Here is a 19,440-nt window from a genome sequence, read left to right as displayed (position 1 = left end):
AAACACTCCTAGGGTTTTCTGAAGTATGCTTGAAACAACATAACCAAATTTATTGTCCAGCAATATTTATCTATGCTGGAGGTAATGTGTGGTAACGAACTGCAGAGTAAAAATAACAAAACTCCATCGTGGGACTAATGTAAGAGCATAAATTCGATATGGTCTGTTGTTTGCCAATTCATTTCCCAGCCTCAGTAGTTAATAGATTGAGCAGAAGAGCTAGCTACTACGCTAACAGCGCCGCATTCAGGCAGTAACTCTGTGTCTCCTCCAGTCTGCAGGAGTCCATCCTGAGCCACTTGCAGCGCATCGTGAAAGGCGAGGTGAGCCTGGCGATGAGGGAGCAGCAGGCTGTCGTCACCTCCAGCATCATGCAGGCCATGCGCTCTGCCGCCGGGACGCCCGTCCCCACTGCACACCTCGACTACCAGTCGCAGCAGGCTAACATCCTGCAGCTGCTCCAGCAGGGCCAGCTCAACCAGGCCTTCCAGCAGGTACTGACTCGACCCAGACACCAGAGGTCACACTAGACGTTTTTGTTGTCTGTAATTTGACAGCGTCAAAAATATTCCGTCATATTCTATTTTTATCCATTAGATTTTAAAAGTTATTGACATAGGCTATTTTGATGCCTTTAATTTTGATGCTGTTTAACTAATATTCAACAAGTTAAACAGAATCCAGATCCCATCATACATTAATCAAGCAGATGAACCGCATTGATAAAAAAGTCACTGATAGAACAATGAAGCGAATCAACTCCACCTAAGTTATGAAGAGATGTAATATTCTGTCAACCAAACCCTGTCAGACACAGTCTCTCTGATGGGCTAAACTGGCGGTTTGCAACTTGTGGGAGTCAAAATCCACAAGTTGAAACTCCTCAGGGACCAAAATGATCTTTTTCTCTCCATTGAAAAAATGCAAAAATACTATTATTGTGAATTTTCACTCCTTTTACTGCACAACCATAAACTGAACAAGTTAAACTTTTTACAGAAACCAACATTAGTCTGAAATATGCCTTAATATTTACATTTATTTAACTTTTTGAGCCAATTATTTTCTATTTTGTCTGGTTTTGGTTCATATCCAGCAATAAAAACCAGAATTTTCTTTTTAAGCCTTTGTAGTTTGTAGGCCAAATGTGTTTCAGAGTAAAAGTTTCTGGATGTTTGTGGCTGTGATCTGCTAATGGAAAAAAAATAATTCTTTGTGTTGGACATTTTCATTTTACAATATAAACTCTAAATGGAAATTTCACCCTAAAATTATTTATCTGTTTCATCTGCCAAATTTGCACCGATTTTCAAGTGCAGTCATTGGCCACACAAACTCATTCCAAGGGCCACAAATGACCCTCGGGCCACACTTTGGACACCACTGGGCTAAACGGTTAATTTACACACTAAGCAGGGATTCATTCACTGCAAAAACACAAAATATCACCTAAAGTTTGGACTAGTTTTTACCGCAAATATCTTATTAAAATAAGACAAAACTAAATTCTAAATAACTTTTTAGCAAGATATAAAAGCTTGATTTAAGTCAATAATTCCTAATATTGATGAAGTAACTTTCCCATTGGCAGATTATTAAACTTGTAACAAAACATTTTTCCCATGATATACATAAAATAATCTGACAAAGAAACTAGCACTTTTTCATCAATATTAGTAATTATTGACTTAAAACAAGCTCATATATGTTGCTGAAAAGTTACCTATAAGTTAGTTTTGTCTTATTTTATGTGTGCTAAGATATTTGCACTAGAAACTGGATCAAAAATACTTTGAGATATTTTCTGTTTTTGCAGTTTTATGTCTCCTCTTCCCTCTGTGTTGCTTTGTTTCTGGAAATGCTTTTACCTGTGAACAAGCTCAGCGTTTTTATTTTTGTTTATTGTTTGTTTTTTTCCTCTTGCAGCTCTTCTGGAAGTTGTTTACAACTCGTCTGTTTTTAAAGTTGCTGATTTTTCCTGTCATTTCTCAGCCTGCTGCGGCAGGGAAACATCCTCTCTATAAATGTTTAAAATCTCGACTCATTCATCTCTAATAGGGGTTAAAAATGGTTGTGTTCCCTTCAGCCAGGAGCTGCAACTAATGATTACATCCATAATCAATTATCTGGATGATTAATTTTCTTTAAAAAAATAAAAATCCTTTTCCATGCACTATTAGAAATGCATTAAAAGATGCAAGGCAACAAATAACTCAAAGCCTTTTTTAAGAAAATAAACATGTAAGTATCTAAAGTGCAATAATATAGCACTCCTTTAGTGAACACTTGATCGTTTGTAGATAAATTTTTGGATAAACTGATAATTAGATAGCAAAAGGAGCTTAATGTGAGATTTTCTTTTGTTTTATTTGAACCAGGTGAAGCTGGAAAATGCCACTTGATGAGTTCTGGGTAGGACAGATTTATAAGAAGGATTTTTATCTTTTTTTTGTATATTTTGATATGATGCAGCAGGATGTTGATCTCACTTTCATTTTGTGCCACAACAAGATCACAAATGTCCTCAAAGGGCGAAAACATTGATAAAACTACCTTAACTATTAAAAAGCTGCTTTTACTACTTAAAGTTAAATAATATGGAAGATCTTTTCACATTGATACAATGCAAATAAAATAGCTTTGATTTAATTGATACAATAATATTTAAAAACACAAATGTTACCTTGAAGGTTCTATCTCCACTGAATGAAAAACATGTTTAACCAAAAACTTGCCAGACAGACACACCTACTTTTTACTCTTCAGTAATTTCTTCTTACTTGAGTAAAAATATGTTGAAGTAGCGATATGTTTGCTTAATTACAATCTTTGGGTGCAAACTTCAACTGGTACATGGCATCTTTCTCAAACTTAGTTTTTTGCACTGGGACCAGTTTGATAAGGAGAAGAAAAAGTCTTTTTCCCACTTTGGGTAACTTGTTGAATAATCAAGGCTTTGCTGCTGAGCAAAGCCTTGCAAAAACAGAAAATATCACCAAGTTTGCTGCGGATAATCTCAACCATCAGTGGTTGAGATTATCCAGATCTTTCCTCTTTGCCAAAACGCTTGTGTGTAAATATTTGAACTGGTTCTTGTTAATGCTGGTAAATCCTCCCAGCGGCCAGTTCTGCAAACCTGGCGTCGTCATCCAACCAGATCTGTGTTGTCAGATGGGATGAATATCTGTGTAAGGAAGCAGAATGACGTTACCGCTGTGTTGTGCTGCAGGCTCTGTCTGCGACGGACCTGAACCTGGTTCTGTACGTGTGTGAGACCATCGACTCCCAGCAGGTGTTCGGCCAGACGCCATGCCCCCTGAGCCAGCCGGTGCTGCTGTCGCTGATCCAGCAGCTGTCCTCCAACCTCGCCACGCGCTCCCAGCTCAAGATCAGGTGAGGAGACACAACCAATCTCAGCTCAAGTTACTTCTTTTCACGCATGGTTTTGGTCTAAGGGGATCTGTATTCCTTATGCTGGTCACTAGATGACTAAAAAGGAAACTTTCAAAGAAAAATAAATTGGTTTTTGTTTAAATTACACATTTACAAGTTTAGATTAAAGTGGCAGAATTAAATAAAGTTTTACATCATGTTATAATGTGATTCCCTGCAGCGTTGCTTTGATTCTTTTATGCATGTTTTGAAAATCCTTTCATCTCCATGGCAACTATTCACCTGGTTGGACTTACCTCTGCCTTCGAGGCACAGCTCCTCCAGACTAGCCAGCAGCAATTAGCCAACACCTGTTGGATCTGCTGAGCTCATTATAGGAGCTACTGTACTTCTCAGTGAAAAAAACACCCAGCTGATTGTTGCCAATAAATTGTTGAGCCGTTTCAAAAACCTCCACAATGTAACCTCACAAATCAGCAGGCACCACCCATTACCTAGCAACCCCAACAGAATTCTGAACGTTTCTTAGCAACCCAAACTGAGTTCCAGCATGTTTGGTCAGCTGGTTTTACCGCTGTATGCACTGTACAATGGCTGCTGGAAAAGACAAGAGTTTTGTTTTTGACTTACCATCCAGAAATCACTTTCTGCATTCTTGTTGTTTGTGCAGGAGGCTCCACCTCTACTTTTCAAAGATGTATAACTGTATAATTACAAATCTTTTTGCGACTCTATTACAAATTTATTCTCAGATTATTACAACTTTATTCTGGTATTATGACTTTATTCCCATTCAGATTTTATTCTTGTAATTTTATGACTTTATTCTGGTCTGAGTTTATTTTCAAAATATTATGACTTTGTTGTCATCCATTTATATTTCCTGGTGGGACCTCAGTACTCTCTGGTATAAAGTGTTTTTCTTTTTATTCTTGAATATTTTCTCTTCACATTAATGTTTTAATTTTCTCCTCTTATCCTCCTGCTGGTCTCTAATCTGAACTGCTGCAGCTCAACCTGCAGAAACATCTTAATTATAACTTCTAAAAACTCGTCCCGCCCCTTCCTCTCCCACTCAGCGATAAAACGCCCCTCAGCCTTCGGACTAAATTATTTTCTCACATTTGATCTCCACAGTTAGGCCATTACGCGGCGCCCCCTGTGGGCGGAGCGGCGGTAAAGTGCTGACCCCATCACGCCGCTCCGTCTGCTGCACGGCTGTCCGGGGAGCTAGCTCCGGGTTTTAGCTGCTCTCTGCTGCTCCGCTCCGTCCTTGTTCTCCTCTGCTTTATTGTGTCCTATAAAAGAAAAGAAAAGAGCTTCCTGCACCCACACTTTTCAAGGCAGCTTCTTTTTATTCTTAACTTTGGCTTATTTTTTGAAGCCTTTTCTTGCGCTGCAGAGACAGAAAGCAGGCGATCAGTGTATGACTGTAAATCACAACCTGTGCGGATGAAGGCGTCTCCTGATTGGAAGCAGCTCGTAAACGGCGTGAGAGCGTCGTTATCCTCAGAAACGGTGATCTCAGCGGGGTCGTAACGCGCAGGACGATGCGGAGCGGCAATTTAAGCCGCTGCTGTGTGTGTTTTTAAAGGTGCGGCACAAACGCAGCAGATGAGTTATTAACAGCTCAGTGTCTGCGCCGCCGCGGCATTACAGGCCCGTTTCACAACACGTCGTTTAATGGGTCTGCAGCGGAAACCCGACACCGTCCCACCAGATGTCCGACCCGAAACGATTAATTAAGGAGTTAAATGTTGAGCGACGGAGGATGAGAAGATAGGATGAACTGGGATAAACATAAAGTGAGACGGTTGACTCAGAACTGGCTTCATTCAACCAGGAATAAAACAAATATTATTTTATGTATATGTAAATATTATGGACGTACATTTGTAGTATGAAAGAAAAGAAAAAAACACCAACAGTAAGTTGGTGTTTTTTTCCTCATCAAGTCAAAACAAATATCAAAACTCATAATTTCGAGTTTTAAAGTCACAATTATGAGACCTGTAGTATAATTATCTCCTAATTAGGACTTCAGAAATCAAAATGATGACCTTCAAATTTGTAATAAGGATTTATTATTGAAATGATGACTTTGAAAGTTGAGATTATGACTAAAAGTCTAAATTATGGATTTGAATGTTGAAATTATTTTTATTCTCAAAATTGACTTAAAAAATTTAAATTACTACTTTTATTCTCAAAATTATGATTTTGAAAGTCAAAATTATATTCTCACAATTTTGACTTCAAAAATCAAAATTATGTATTTGTAAGTTGAAACTATGATTTTAAAAGTTTAAATTCTGACTATAAAAGTTGAAATGTTGGTTTTTATCCTTTGATCCTCCTCTCCCAGCTACCTGGAGGACGCAGTGATGAATCTGGACCACAGCGAGCCGCTGACCAGAGACCACATGTCGTCGGTTCTGGCCCAGGTCCGATCCAAACTGCTGGCCTTCCTGCAGCAGGACCCTCACAGCCCGCTCAGCAAGCGGGCGCGCGGCCTGCTCCTGATGCTGAATGGAGTCGTCAACCACTAGGCCTGCAGGCGACCTCCAAACGAATGTTTTAGTGCTGAAGCTTCAGGGAACGTCCGCCTCCTGATCTTTATGCTAAAAAAAACAACTAAATACAAAAAAAAAGAGAGAAGATTTTCAGTTCCTCCCTCCGCTGGACTCCGATAATCAGGACAGGTTTGACATTCCGGTCGCCTTCGAGCGCGAAGACGTCTGGCCTGGAAATGTCGCCTCAAGAGCAAGAAGCTGACCTTTTTTTGTTGTTTCTGCGACGGGGAATTCAGCGATTCCTGCAGCCCATCAGGGCGACCGCAGGCACGCCGGGTTCCGGAGGCATCCTGTTATTTCCTAATTGGCTGGAGGTGACATTCACGCCCCCAACTCGAGAATCCGCTCATGTTCATGGAGATGATTCCTTTTTCTTTTTCAGGATTTAATAAGGTTATTCGTTTAAAATCAGGAGCAGTCCAGGAATCCATCGCCGTCCACCACTCGTTTTTTTATATAAAGAGCATTTAGTATTTGTAAGCCATGTATACTTGCTTTAAATCCCAGAGTAGCTTAATAATATTAATAAAAAACCTTAAACGGGATTATTACTGATAAATCATCAGGATGTTTGTGAACTGAATGTGCAGTTACTCCTCTTAGGCTATAGGGGGCAGCACTCACTTGGACCCTTTGTTTGCCACAGAAAAGAAATCCTGTTTCTTCTTTTTGTTTGTTTTGCAGAATGAACCGAGATTTCTGTTAAATATAGGAGCTGTTAGACTCACAGGGTAGATTTGGATTGTAAAATAAAACAAAATCATCTGGGGTGTTTGGGATCCGTGGGACCCGTCTGGAAAGTGCCTTACCGCGTTTCATCCGTTCCTGATGGCGGCTAAGGTCGAACCGCAGAGGAGAACCTGGACCTTCTGTTGACAAACATTTTGGTTGAGAACCAGGGAAGCGGCGATTCTGTTCTTCTGTTTTCGACTACTAGCGACATTTTTCTTCCTCTTTCTCTCCGTTGTGTTTGTTTCCTCCGGTTTGGATGGCTCTGTTTATAGTTTGTTTTACCCTCAAACGTTTTGGAATAAAAGAGAAAAAAAAATTGGTTTTTTGTGTTTTTTTATAAACCTGCAAGATTTTAGTTTTATTTAGATTTTTTTGTTGTTGTTGCAGTTTTTAAACTTTTCTATGAGATTCTGATTTTGGAGCTGCACTGTAAAAAATGAACAGCAGTAATTTGGAAAGGAAAAGAATGAAAAAAGATTAAGGTTAATTTTTCATTCATTCATTAAATATGACAGGTTCTGAGTATTTAAAGAGCAACATATACATACAGTATATATATATATATATATATATATATATAAGCTAAATTAGTTTAAAAGTTTTGTTTTTGCTAATAAAATATTTAGTTAGCTAAATATTTAATTAACTAAATATTTAGGCTAGATACTTAGTTGACTTGTGTTAACTACTTGGACTAAATATTTTTGGTTGAAGATAAATATTTAGCTTAAATATTTTTTTGTTAAAAATATTTAGTTAACTTTTAACTATTTATTTAGCTAAATAAATAGTTATTTATTAAACTAAATATTTAGTGTCAAACTAAATAGTATGCTAAATATTTGGTTCTGAAGATAAAAATTTATCTTAAATATTTAGTTTTTAGCTTGAACGTTTCACACTCAGAAATATTCCTGTTTCTTTCCAGAAACCTTTTGAGATATCAAACTTTCTGAGAGTTTTGCTCGCAAATTTGGACGTTTCAAACTCAGAAATGTCCGCAGAAATTATTTCTTGGATTAATTGTATCCCATTTTAAAATTTAATTGCAATCTACAAAATCTGAACATTTTTAGTCATGAAAAATGTAAAAACAAAAAAAAATCCAGAATATTTGAAATATTTTCTTCCTATCAAATTTCAGCTTTCCAGACTGAGAAATTTTCTGTTTTTCCAGAAAATTTTTGATTAATCGCAAAATTTCTCAGTTTTCTGTAGTAAATGTGCAACTTTTAAAACATGAAATTCAGTTTTTTCCTCAAAGATTTCTGAGATGAATCCCCAAATTTAATTTATTTTCTAGCAAACTTGCACATTTTCAACCTTTTTTTATTGTAAAATGTCTGAAATTAATTTTTTTCTAGCCAATTTTCAACTTTTTCCTCTTTTTTTCCTCTCCAGAAAATTTTTGGGTTTTTGGCTCAAATTTACTCGGTTTTTGTATCTAATAATTCTCCATTGTATCGCAGACTGAAAGGTATGGAGGGGAAAAAAGCGAAAGTGCGAAGAACAACCGGCAGAAATCCAGGAGAACGTGAGTCAGTTTGTTAATGCAGAGCATCTGAGCTCATCAGGGACTCTGCTGTAGACCTTCCTCCTCCTCCTCCTGCTCTTCCTCCTCCTTTCAGCGGATGAGCAGCAGCGGAGGCTCTCAGAGCGGAGAAAGCGCTGCAGCTGCAGGAGGAGAACTCAGTGTAACCAGCCGTCGTTCTTCCTCCTCCTCCTCCTCTTCCTCCTGAAGAACAGACTCACTCTGGAGTTCAGGACCGAAGCTGAAACTTGTGGGTCCGGAGGACGAACTTTCGGCTCGGCATGGCGTCTCTGCTGAACTCCGCCTGCCTCATCTTCTTGCCTGTTGCTCTGCTTCTCAGTGAGTACCAAACCGGTTCCGGTTCGGTTCCGCAGCGGGGCTGATCTGATCTGGGAGCTTCATCGCTGCGCAGCGATCCGCGTTAAAAAGCTGCAGGCGCTTCACGGTTGTTGGTGCAGCAGCTGGAGGAGGAAGAGGAGGATGATGAAGCTTCGTTTATAAATCTGCAAACCTAAATGACAAATTAATAATTTTACTCGCGTTTTAAAAGTTTATTTAAGTCATTAATGTTCCATTTAATTCAGAAGAGGCTATAAAAAAAATAATATTTACCCAAAAGTAACTTAAGTTTAGACTGTTCTTTTATGTCTGCTCACAATGTTCCTCACGCTGCGCAAATATACGGAATACCGAAAATGCCAAAATTTCATTGTTGAGGGAATTAATTATTACATCAGAATTAAAAGATATAGAATACATTTATCAGTTATTTTTGCTACATATTTTTTGCTGCTGTTCTTGAAGATCATAAAATAATGTTAGCTGCAGATATGGCTTGTTAATTAGACCCCGATGCCTAATTGAATAACCCACAGGACCTTTAGCCTCTTAGTCACTTGGATGACAGATAAGATTAGAAAACAATACTGATATATGTATTTTAAAAAAACAACATAATAATCTATTATTTCTTGCAGTTTTTTATGAACCTGCCACCTAAAATGGCAAATTAATCACTTAGTAAATCAGTTACTACAATCTTTACATCAGTATAAAACAAATAGGGAGAACACATTCATTAAATAATGGGAAGTTAATTATATTCACTAAGTATTTTTGTTATTGTTTTGATCTTGAAGAACATAAAATAATGTCATCTGCCAACATGACTCGTTAAATAGAGCCTGATACCTGATTGGCTAACACATAGGACTTTTACCTCCTCCCACTGACTTGAATAACAATTAGATTAGGAAACAATACTGACATATATTTCAAGAATACGTTTTATTGAAAGATAAATAATTAAATATTTATATAAATCATCACTTTATTTGCTTCCAGTTTTTATAATATTATAATATATTTCTGGAATTATTAAAGGATTAATTTACTGATACCTAAAAAAAAGCAAAGCGGCACTTTCGGACTTCCGTACATCTCTTTATGATGCTGAAAACTGGCTAAATACATGCAGTAAATGATGGCATTTAACAGATAAATGGTGACAAAACGAAGTTCACTCTGAAAATAACTGCTGTGAAATTTCTGTTGTTGTTGCTGACTATCATGAAACTCGTCGTTCCTCCTCTTCCAGAAAGCTTCGGCTGCTTTAAGATTCATCTACTGATCGCCTCTTTCGTCCCAAACATAAATCCCCTCATCAATAACCGAAAGGTTGCCAGATCTTGTGAAAACATTGAACAAAACGCCAGATTTCCTTGTTTTGTGTGTTTGTGAGGGAAGCAGAGTGGAAGGATTCAGTCTGATGCACCTGAACGGTTTTGCTTTTCTTACAAACGCTGAAATTAAATGACGTCTCTTTTAAACATTCATACAGAAACTACCAGGCTCTTGATTAAGATTTTACGACTGTTTGACTGATTTATGTTGAATGCATTGTTGTTGTTGGACTGGATGGATAAATTGGTTTGTAAGACGGTGTAGTAGAGCCATTGTAGGTAGAAAAAAATAAGTTAATCTTCACCAAAAAATCTGAAATTTTCGAGGAAAAACAAGTAAATTTCTGAGTTTCAAATATTGCAAATTTGCTAGAAAAAACTCAGAAAATTTTAGATTAATTTAATAAATTTTCTAGAAAAACTGGAAATTTTTAAGTTTCAAAAGTTGAAACTAAGAAATTATTTTACTTTTGAAATTCCCAAATTTATTTCCTCAAAAATTTCTGAGCTTAATCTCAACATTTCTAGAAAATTGTTTACCTTTGAAATTCAGAAAAGTTTCAGTCTAAAATGTTTTAATTTTGAAACTCAGAAATTTCCAAGTTGAAAAAACAACAAAAAAAAAAAAAATCAAATTTCTGAGATTAATCTAAAAAGTTCCTTATTTTTTCTAGCCAATTTTTAAAATTTACTTGTTTTTTCTTGAAGATTTCTGAGAATAATCTCAAAATTTCAGAGTTTTTTGGTGGAAATTTGCTCCTGTTTAAATACGCCGTTTTCAGCATTTGCAGATTTTGGGACAAAATGATGTTAGTGTGTTTTTTTTTTGTTTTTCTTTTTTGCTGCTTAAATCTTGGTCCTGGTTGGAATCCCATTTCTCTGATTTCCTTTCTCTCTGGAATGAACAGTCCGTTGTGTGCGAGTATTTTCTCCAGGCTGCAGCTGTAATTTGAAGGGTTTGCTGGGTTTAGGTTGGTGTCTGTCTGTTCTGCAGAATTTGAGGTGATGACTGAATCTCAGCGTTTATGTGACATATTTAAAAATTATTTATGAATTCATGTTTTTCATATCTAGAACATGTTACATATATGTTTACACAGTTTTCCAGTGAGGCGTGGTGAAATCGATTTAACGTCTTCATTAAATCTTCCTTTTGATGGTGAACTCAGGTGTAACAAACTACCTTTACCTTTTACTTTTACAGGGTGCTGCTATTTTTTCACACATTGACATGTAGATTTGGATGTTTTCCCTCTTGTTAGTAATAAACATGTTGTGGCAACTTCCTGAAGGCGGAGTTTCAGAAAGACCAGGAGTTTTTAAAGAGACAGAGACCCAATTTCAAGGCGTTCAATTACTAAGTCAAATTTCTTTCAAGTCATGTTCGGTATAGAGCAATTTGTTTAACAACTATTGTCAGTACTATAAATGATTTAGGTTTTTCCATTTCAGTAATCAGTTATAGAAACATAAATAATTAACGATTATCAGACTTCTACGATGACAGCTATTGTAGATCAGGGGGAAAAGCGAGTATATTTCTGCCAAAATATATGGGAATGTTGAAATTAAAAACCCACAAATTTTATGGAGATCAACAAGGAAATTTGCTGGAAGAAACCCAACAAATTTTGAGATTCATTTCACAAATTTTCTAGTAAAAAAATGTGGAAATTTCTGAGTTTTAAAAGATGAAAATTTGCCAGAAAAAAATTATAAATTTTAAATGAATCTTAGAAATTTTCTAGAAAAAATGTGGAAGTTTCTCAGTTTGAGTCAAAAATTTGCTAGAAACAAAACAGAAATTTTGAGATTATCTCAGAAATTTTCAAGAAAAATTATTTTAATTTTCAAGAGTCAAAAGTTTTTGACTTTTCAAACTCAGAAATTGCATGTTTTTCTAGAATTTTCAGAGAATTTCTGAGATTAGTCACAAAGGTTTTTGAGTTTTTCTAGCAAATTTTTAACTTTTCAAATTTTCCAAAAAAAAAGAAAATTTCTGAAATTTTGGTAGAAATTTACAACTTTTTGTAATTTTTTTACTTACTTTTTCTACCTACAGCAGCCCCAATACTGTCTAAGACTTTTCTAGTAAATTTCTGTAAAACAATTCAACTGAACTTTGATCAGTGATTTTTCTCCCAAACTTTCTCTTAAGAGAATAATGTTTCCCTCCTGAGCCTCTTTAACTGTGAGCAACAATTACTGGACACATTAGGTTAAAAAAACGCAATTTGCATAAACATGGCATCATGTTTGATTATTTATTTATCAGAATAAAATGTATAAGAGTTCAACAGTTTTAGCATCTATAATTTAGTGGTTGACATTCTGCTGCAGACATGGATCAGTTTCCCACGGGATAAAACGATGGAAGTGAAAAAACTTCCCACTGATGGAAATAAATGATAAATGAATCACATCTGTCCCTCTGCTGCTCTGTAGGATCTCCAAAACCCACCTGACCAGGAAGCGCTGCTGCTGCTTTCTGTTTATCAGGAGACACTCAGTCACAGTGTCTGATTTTTAGAGCAAAACTGATTGAAATTGATGCAGTTTTACTGAATTTAAAGAAAGAAATTAAATTAAACACAGTTATTGGCTTTAGAAAAGTTATACATGTATATCTATATGGAGATATTTTACAGCTCTGACATGTTTTGATTTAATTCACAGGAGTAAAAAAATTATCCTCATTAAAACCAATTTAAAAGTCACTGGAAAAACCGCCTGCCTTCTTCCTTTTCCTGTATTTCTCCAGACACTTTCATCCTACAAATCCAAACTTTCTCTCATCTCTGCTCCTTTCATCATTTTGTTTTTGCTCCTTCTCGCTCATCTCTGTCCTCTTTCTGTCCCTTTTCATCATGAATTTACTAAAACTGGTTAATTCAGGAAATAAATACTGTTCAAGTCTAAATCTACACTTATTATGCTCCAAAATTATTTTCTGTTATTATTATTATTATCAGAAGAATTTCATAAGATTAAGAGAAAAAAATTATTTTATGTTTAATAATGATCAAGATCTGTCTCAAACTAATGATAATTGTGTTGATGTGTTAAAATATTTACTTTTTTTTTTCCAAAAAATTGAAACCAAGTATAACTTAACAAGATTCTCAATATTTTTCTTTTTAATCCAGCTTTATGTAGAAGTTCTCATAAAATTATGATTTTATTTTGGAAATATAACTTTATTCTCGTATTATTAGGACTGTAATTAAAAAGTTCATCATTGTGTTTATACCGACCATATAGCATTATTGCAATGGAAACAAATTGCAATGGAAAAGCTTTTCTTCACATTTTGAGTCATGTGATCATCAGTCTGATGTTACTACTGGCGAAAACCACAAAGAAGACAACAGGAAGTGGTTGGAGGATGATGATACAGCATGTTTTTTTATTGCGTGAACAAACTTATTCATGTGTGATTTACATATATATTATTATTATTATTATTGTTATTATTATTATTATTATTATTATTATTATTATTATTATTATTATAGTTATGTCTGTATGTTGTGAGAAATTAAAATCAAAGTCACAATCTGAACTGAACTCTGCGACATAATAATGACTTAAAACATACAACTAACACTTTATTTCATAAACAATCTGAATAAACCAGATTATATAAAGAACTAATAAAAAGTTTTGGTTAAAGAGAACAACTCATTTTAGCTGCTGCAGTGCTAGCAGTTAGCATAGTGACTCAAAAGTTGTTTAGTTAAGAAAGAAACCATATAAACAGCTGCCTTATGCAAGAGCGACTAAAATATTTAATAAAATATTAAATTTAACTGTTATAAAACTTGGCACAGTAAAAATTGACACGTCAGATTAGCTACCAGCTTAGTTAGCATGACACTTAGCACACATAACATAAAAAATATTGCCTTTAGAGTTGGCGATAACATAATGGTGATGTAAAAATATTCTTTAAAACTCAATTCACTTCAGTTTAATTGTTTTTAAGTGTGCTTCTATGAGTAAATGTTAGCTTAGCGGTTAGCATGACTCTGTTGAAGGACAGTAAAATATCTTCCAGGCCATCAAGTTCTTCATAAAAAGGACAGAAAAGCTGCATTGCAAATGTAGTTTCTGACCCAGTTTCAGTAGAAATTAATGTTTTAAAAAGTTTTGGTTCTTTATTTGTCTCAGTTTTCTTCTGTCTGGAGACATTCAGTCTCCAGACAGAAGTTGATGTGTTTTCAGCAGCAGCTTGTTCCTTCCAAGGTTGAACAAAATGAGCAGAACTATATGCAGTTATTAAAAATATTGTATCCTTTATGTTCCCTCCAATCAGTCTAGACAGCTTCTCCAGCCTTTTAAAGGCTGAAGAGTCTTTGTTGAATAGTTCTATTTTACCTGCAATGCTGAAGACGTTTTGTATGCAAGAATCCAATCAAAATACACCAATAATCACGTTTTGATTATTTTATTTCCTTCCTGTGAACTTTAACAGTTTCTTCTGACATGTAGCTGCAGATTTGCATGCATGTTGTTGCTCTGGGCTCATTAGATGTTTGGATAATTGCAGGAAGAAGTGCATGATGCATCCTACCTGCTTCCTCTTCGCCTTCATCCTTCAGCCTGTTATGTCACATCTTCATCCTTCCTTTCATCTCCTCCCCCGTCTCTCTTTAAGTGTGCCTCTCATCTACCTCTAAAACCCCCATCACCCTTTAAATGATAAGTGGTGAAACACACACACACACACACACATAGAAAGCAAAAAACTGTACACAAGCTAATATTTGTGTCTTGCAGCTGACTGCTGTCCAGGTATCAGCTGATATGGGTTCATCAGACTGTAAGAAGGTTGCAGAGAAGTGTTTGTACATGTTTGTTTGCTCTGTGTGTCTCTATAGCTACGTTCAAATGCAACCTACATCTGACTTTTCCACTGCAGTCTGAACGGCCCAATTCTGATCTTTTCTCCCCCCCAAAATTCTGATTTCTGCCACTTCCTTTTGTCATATGAAATCGGATCCATATCCCATAATTTTGGGAGTGTCTGGTGTCAGAACGGTCGTGTTGCATTTTACATCATTAACGTGAAACATGCGACATGTGGTTCATTTCTTCTTAGCTTCCTCTGGCTACATTCATCAGATGTTTCCACCACTGTTAGTCTGGTAGACTTGGTTGGATTGGGGATGAAAAGTTTAACATTTGTTACATTTTGAGCTGCTCCGGTTCATTTTCTAACTGCACTGTGTCAAACCAACCAAACCCCTGGAGCACAACCGGTTCCCCTCCTCGCTTCCTCCTCGCCTCATTAAATTCATTCTTTACCTTCCTAATGTTTTATTTGTATTTGTTTTGAGAATCTCAGTTCTGGCTTTGTTTTGAATTGTTTCCGTATTTTGTTCATGTCTCTCCTGTTTGTGAATTTCTTTGCCAGCTTTTGCTTGAATCTGGTTTTGGTTTGTACTCTGTTGGTTTCTGTCGTTGTTTCCCTGGTTACCTGTGAAGTCTGTCAGCCATTTTCTCTCACTTCCTGTTCATTTATTCTGCTCATTAGACCCATTTCTGCTCACTAACTTCACTACCCAACATGATAATTAAAGCGAACCGGTACTTTAGCCTCATGCAGTCCAGAGGCATCGAATGAAGGAGTAAACAAAAGGTCCTGCAGTGCTCAAAGTTCAAGGAAGCTGAAACATTTAAAGCAAGAATTCAAACTGGAAGGAAGAAAGCAGAGCTGAAACAGCAGCTGGTGAATCACACGGTGACCTGCTGACCAGATCAGTAGAACCACAAGGCAAAGTACACAGAGAGTCAGATTAAGAAAAAAGTCAAACAACGCCTGTTCAAGGTCAGCGGGATTCACTCTGGCATGTTTCCATCACTGCAGAGAAGATTTTATTGACTTAAGTTCACCTACAAGGAACCAGAAACTATCTATCTGCTTTTGAGCTGCTCCGGTTCATTTTCTAACTGCACTGTGTCAAACCAACCAAACCAACCAAACCCCTGGAGCACAACCTACTATCTGAGGTTTCACGTTCAGCTTTGGGGATTTTATGGTTTATTTCAACTGTTGTTGTTTTTTTATGGTTTCCACTGTGCTTGTTTGGTGTTTGGACTATTAAATGTTGTAAACCGGGGCGTGCTGTGGTGGCGCAGGGGGTTAGCACGCCCCATGTTTGGAGGCCTTAGTCCTCGACGCGGACGTTGCGGGTTCGACTCCCGGTCCCGACGACCTTTACCGCATGTCTTCTTCACCCTCCTTCCTGTCTGCCTACTGTGGAAAAAATACGAGCCACTAGCGCTGCAAAAACTCTTTGGAGAAAAAAAAAAAAAAATGTTGTAAACCATTTTAGAGGAAGTCTCATCTAGTCACAGGTGGTAGTTGGGGTTAGTACTTCCACTAATGCGCCAGTAGATGAGCACATTTCTTCTTAAGCTTTCAGTTTAATAAAGTTCAATATCTTTGTTGAAACTTTAGTTATCAACTGTTTAATACTTCAAGTAGTTAGACGTTTATATTGATGCTGTTGCTTATGACCAGCAGCAGTTCCATTTCCTCTTCTCACATTTTCCCAATAACTTTATTTAAAACAAGAACCTTACAGGAACAAAATGAAACGGTGACATTGGAGCTTGAAGGTTGTTTGGAGCTGAACTGTGTTTGTTCAGTGGGTTAGCGTTAGCTGAACTAGGTAATCCTTTAGGGTTAGAACTGCCAATTTTTCCATTTTGCAACCATCACTAAGAACAGTTTAATGCAATACTATTAGGGTGAACACATTAATTTGAGTCTGTACGGTTGGGTTTAAAAAAAAAAAAAAATCAAACTTGTGCACTCACGAATTGTTTTAAAAAATAATTAGTTTGTTTTTAAGGACAAAAGGGGATTTCCAGGAACCGCGTCCTTCTGGATGGAAGCTGTTTACATGAAGACAACACAAAGGAAAACTGAGCGACGTCTCATGGATTAAAGCAGAGAGAGATCAGGACCTGGATTTATCAAGGCTGTCAGGCAAAAAGACAGAGCATCATGGATCACCGGCCGCAGCCTCTGGACAATTCAATTTAAGGTGATCTGAAGCCGACACAAAAGGCCCTGCCAACGCTCTCCACCTCTGGAAACTTTGACTAAAAGCTGCCAAGAGCAGAGAGATGCGGCTAATGTATCAAACTTTGTGAGGCTGTAAATCCATTTTCCACTTTGGTTTGAGGTGAGAGTTTGATAGGAGGAAATAAACGGAGACAAGGAGGCGTGTCGCTGCAGATGATGATGTTCATCAGTGAAAATGTAATCAGGCATCCTGCTAAACGGGCGGAGAACGAGATGGAGTTTGTGAAAGCAATGCATGTCCAGATTAGAGTAAAATGTGTTCATCATACAAACAGAGCAGCATTGAAGTTCAGGAAAAACGCTTTGGCCTCTGGTTCATAAATGCTCATATCGCAGAAATATGAAGATTATTTTGCCTCTCCGTGTCGCCTGAATGATTAATAAGACTGGAAAATCATCCGTTCTCCATGTTAAGTTTGTGATGTATGAGGTTGAAGAAGAGTCAGTGAGATGAATTTATGATTTCCAGTTATTAATACTAAAATACAGCTGGTCCATTCTGACATGCTACCTTTAAGAGCTAACAGTCAAAATGGCAACAGTTGGTAACTTCTTTTGTTAGCCTCTGTCTAAGCTACGCCCCAAAGAGGGCGTTCCCTAGTGTGTCATTTCCTCAAAGCAGAGCTCTCATTTGCATTTCCTGACATGTCATTTCCTTTAGGTTCAGCTTAGCTTTAGCTTAGCAACTAGCTAACAGAGATAGAAGGAAAACAGAATTATTTATTCTCAACAAGATCCAACATGAAGAATTTTGACTGATTTTTACTGACTTCAGCTCAGGTCTCTTTACTACAACAGACCGATACAATAAAAGAAATATATAAAATATATGACTTTTACATATTTGTTACTATTCTGTGACCGTTTGTTATGAGACACATAATATGTGAAAAGATAAATCTCCTCCAACTCCTCGTTGAGCTGCTATTATCGTATGAAGGAATGAAACACTCCCGACCAAAAACAACCAATCAGAGCCGCGAGGCGGGTCTTAGCGCTGTTAATTAAGCTCATGTACTCGCCGCTAAATGTGCTAGTGGAGGAGAAACAGCCTAGCTTTAGCATTCATGACAGACTATGCTAGCTGCAGCAGAGATTAGCAGCACCACATGGACGGTGATTGACAGTGCTAAGACCCGCCTCCTGGCTCTGATTGGTTGTCTCTAGTAAGATATAGGAGAAAGCAGATGAGCTCAATTTTATTATTTTTATTTTGACAGTTTGAACAAATAAGTAATAAATTATTATTTATAAAAGTCACACACTGCAGCTTTAAGAAGGGGAAAGGACTGTTGCCAAAGTAACGACTTTATTCTGATATTTAGTGTCTTTTCAGACCCCTCTATCGACTTTTTATCAAAAAGAGCAACTTGTGACAAATGCAGTGACATTTTCTGTTATCTATCAACGTTCGCCACACTCACTATTGTAATTCCTGCCTCACCACCGGGGGGCGTGTCTGAGTGAGAAGGCCTTTGTGAAATAGTTTTACCAGGCTGTATCGTTGTAACCAATAGAAAAATTCAGCTGCAGTGGCCACCTTCCAACCCAAAGGGGGCAGCAACGAGACGGTTTCAAGTCACATTTTGCAGAATTTAACAATTTGAAACAAAAATGTCATAACATAAAGATGGCTGCCTTAAGGCTCAACTTATACAGCTTATCTACCAAAAAAGGTTCGTTTGGGCTTCAACTATTCTTTAAATGTGTTTTTATTCACTGGAGGCAGAAATTCATCACAATTAGCAGAAATTATTATTATTATAATAATATTAATTATTATTATTAATATTTTTAGCAGCTCCTCCAGTGTTTAGTCTGTTCTGCCGCAGATCACAGCAGAAATGTATTTATTTATTTATTTTGAACAAACAAAAAGTAAAAGCAAGAAAAAAACCCAAACAAATTATTATGTCCAATTGATGTACAATTTTACATTATTTGCTTGGAAAGGGTCAGATAGAAGATACAAGGTCTTGTGATTTCTGCCCCTCTTATACGCATCAACTTATAAACATTTAAATCTCTTAAAACTTAAATTATTTCCACTGTGAATGACACTTACAGTACAGACCAAAAGTTTGGACACAACTGTGTGTCCAAACCTTTGGTCTGTACTGTAAATCTCACATATTGGTCTTTGCGATACCCATCTTATACAACATATTTCCTAATAGGCTCCTTTTTAAATAGTTTTTTAAGCTGGTTTGTATTAAATGACTGAATGTTGATTAAAAATGCATGGAGCCTCAGTAAAACATGCATTTCTCTTCCGCTGAACACATTTGCAGCAGCCCACGCGTGGCATAGCGTGTTCTTGAACGCAGCTCGGCTGTGAGGAGGTGAAGTGGACAGAGCTCTGGTTTCTGCAGAGCTTTGAAGCTCTGAGATGAAAAAAGAGGAAAGGAATCGACCGCAGCCTCCTTCTGAAAC

At 36.8% G+C, this 19,440-nt stretch overlaps 2 protein-coding genes across 2 annotated transcripts in view; both read left to right on the top strand.

Annotated features, from left to right (window-relative positions):
* edc4 (enhancer of mRNA decapping 4) overlaps nt 1-7,014 on the top strand; it is a 31,329-nt gene extending 24,315 nt beyond the window's left edge. The window contains exons 28-30 of the mRNA XM_028035226.1: nt 275-494; nt 3,230-3,393; nt 5,759-7,014. Of these exons, the coding sequence (XP_027891027.1) occupies nt 275-494; nt 3,230-3,393; nt 5,759-5,942 (568 nt within the window). The 3' untranslated portion in view covers nt 5,943-7,014. The remainder of the gene's footprint in view (nt 1-274; nt 495-3,229; nt 3,394-5,758) is intronic.
* A 1,184-nt stretch (nt 7,015-8,198) lies between these two features.
* Nucleotides 8,199-19,440, top strand: part of nrn1la (neuritin 1-like a) — a 53,556-nt gene continuing 42,314 nt past the window's right edge. The window contains exon 1 of the mRNA XM_028026887.1: nt 8,199-8,568. Coding sequence (XP_027882688.1) covers nt 8,511-8,568 — 58 coding nt within the window. The 5' untranslated portion in view covers nt 8,199-8,510. The remainder of the gene's footprint in view (nt 8,569-19,440) is intronic.

Source organism: Xiphophorus couchianus, chromosome 2, assembly GCF_001444195.1.
Source record: "Xiphophorus couchianus chromosome 2, X_couchianus-1.0, whole genome shotgun sequence".
NCBI classification, from domain to species: Eukaryota; Metazoa; Chordata; class Actinopteri; order Cyprinodontiformes; family Poeciliidae; genus Xiphophorus; species Xiphophorus couchianus.
The sequence above is the reverse complement of the archived record's forward strand: the minus strand, read 5'-3'. Positions and strand labels throughout refer to the sequence as shown.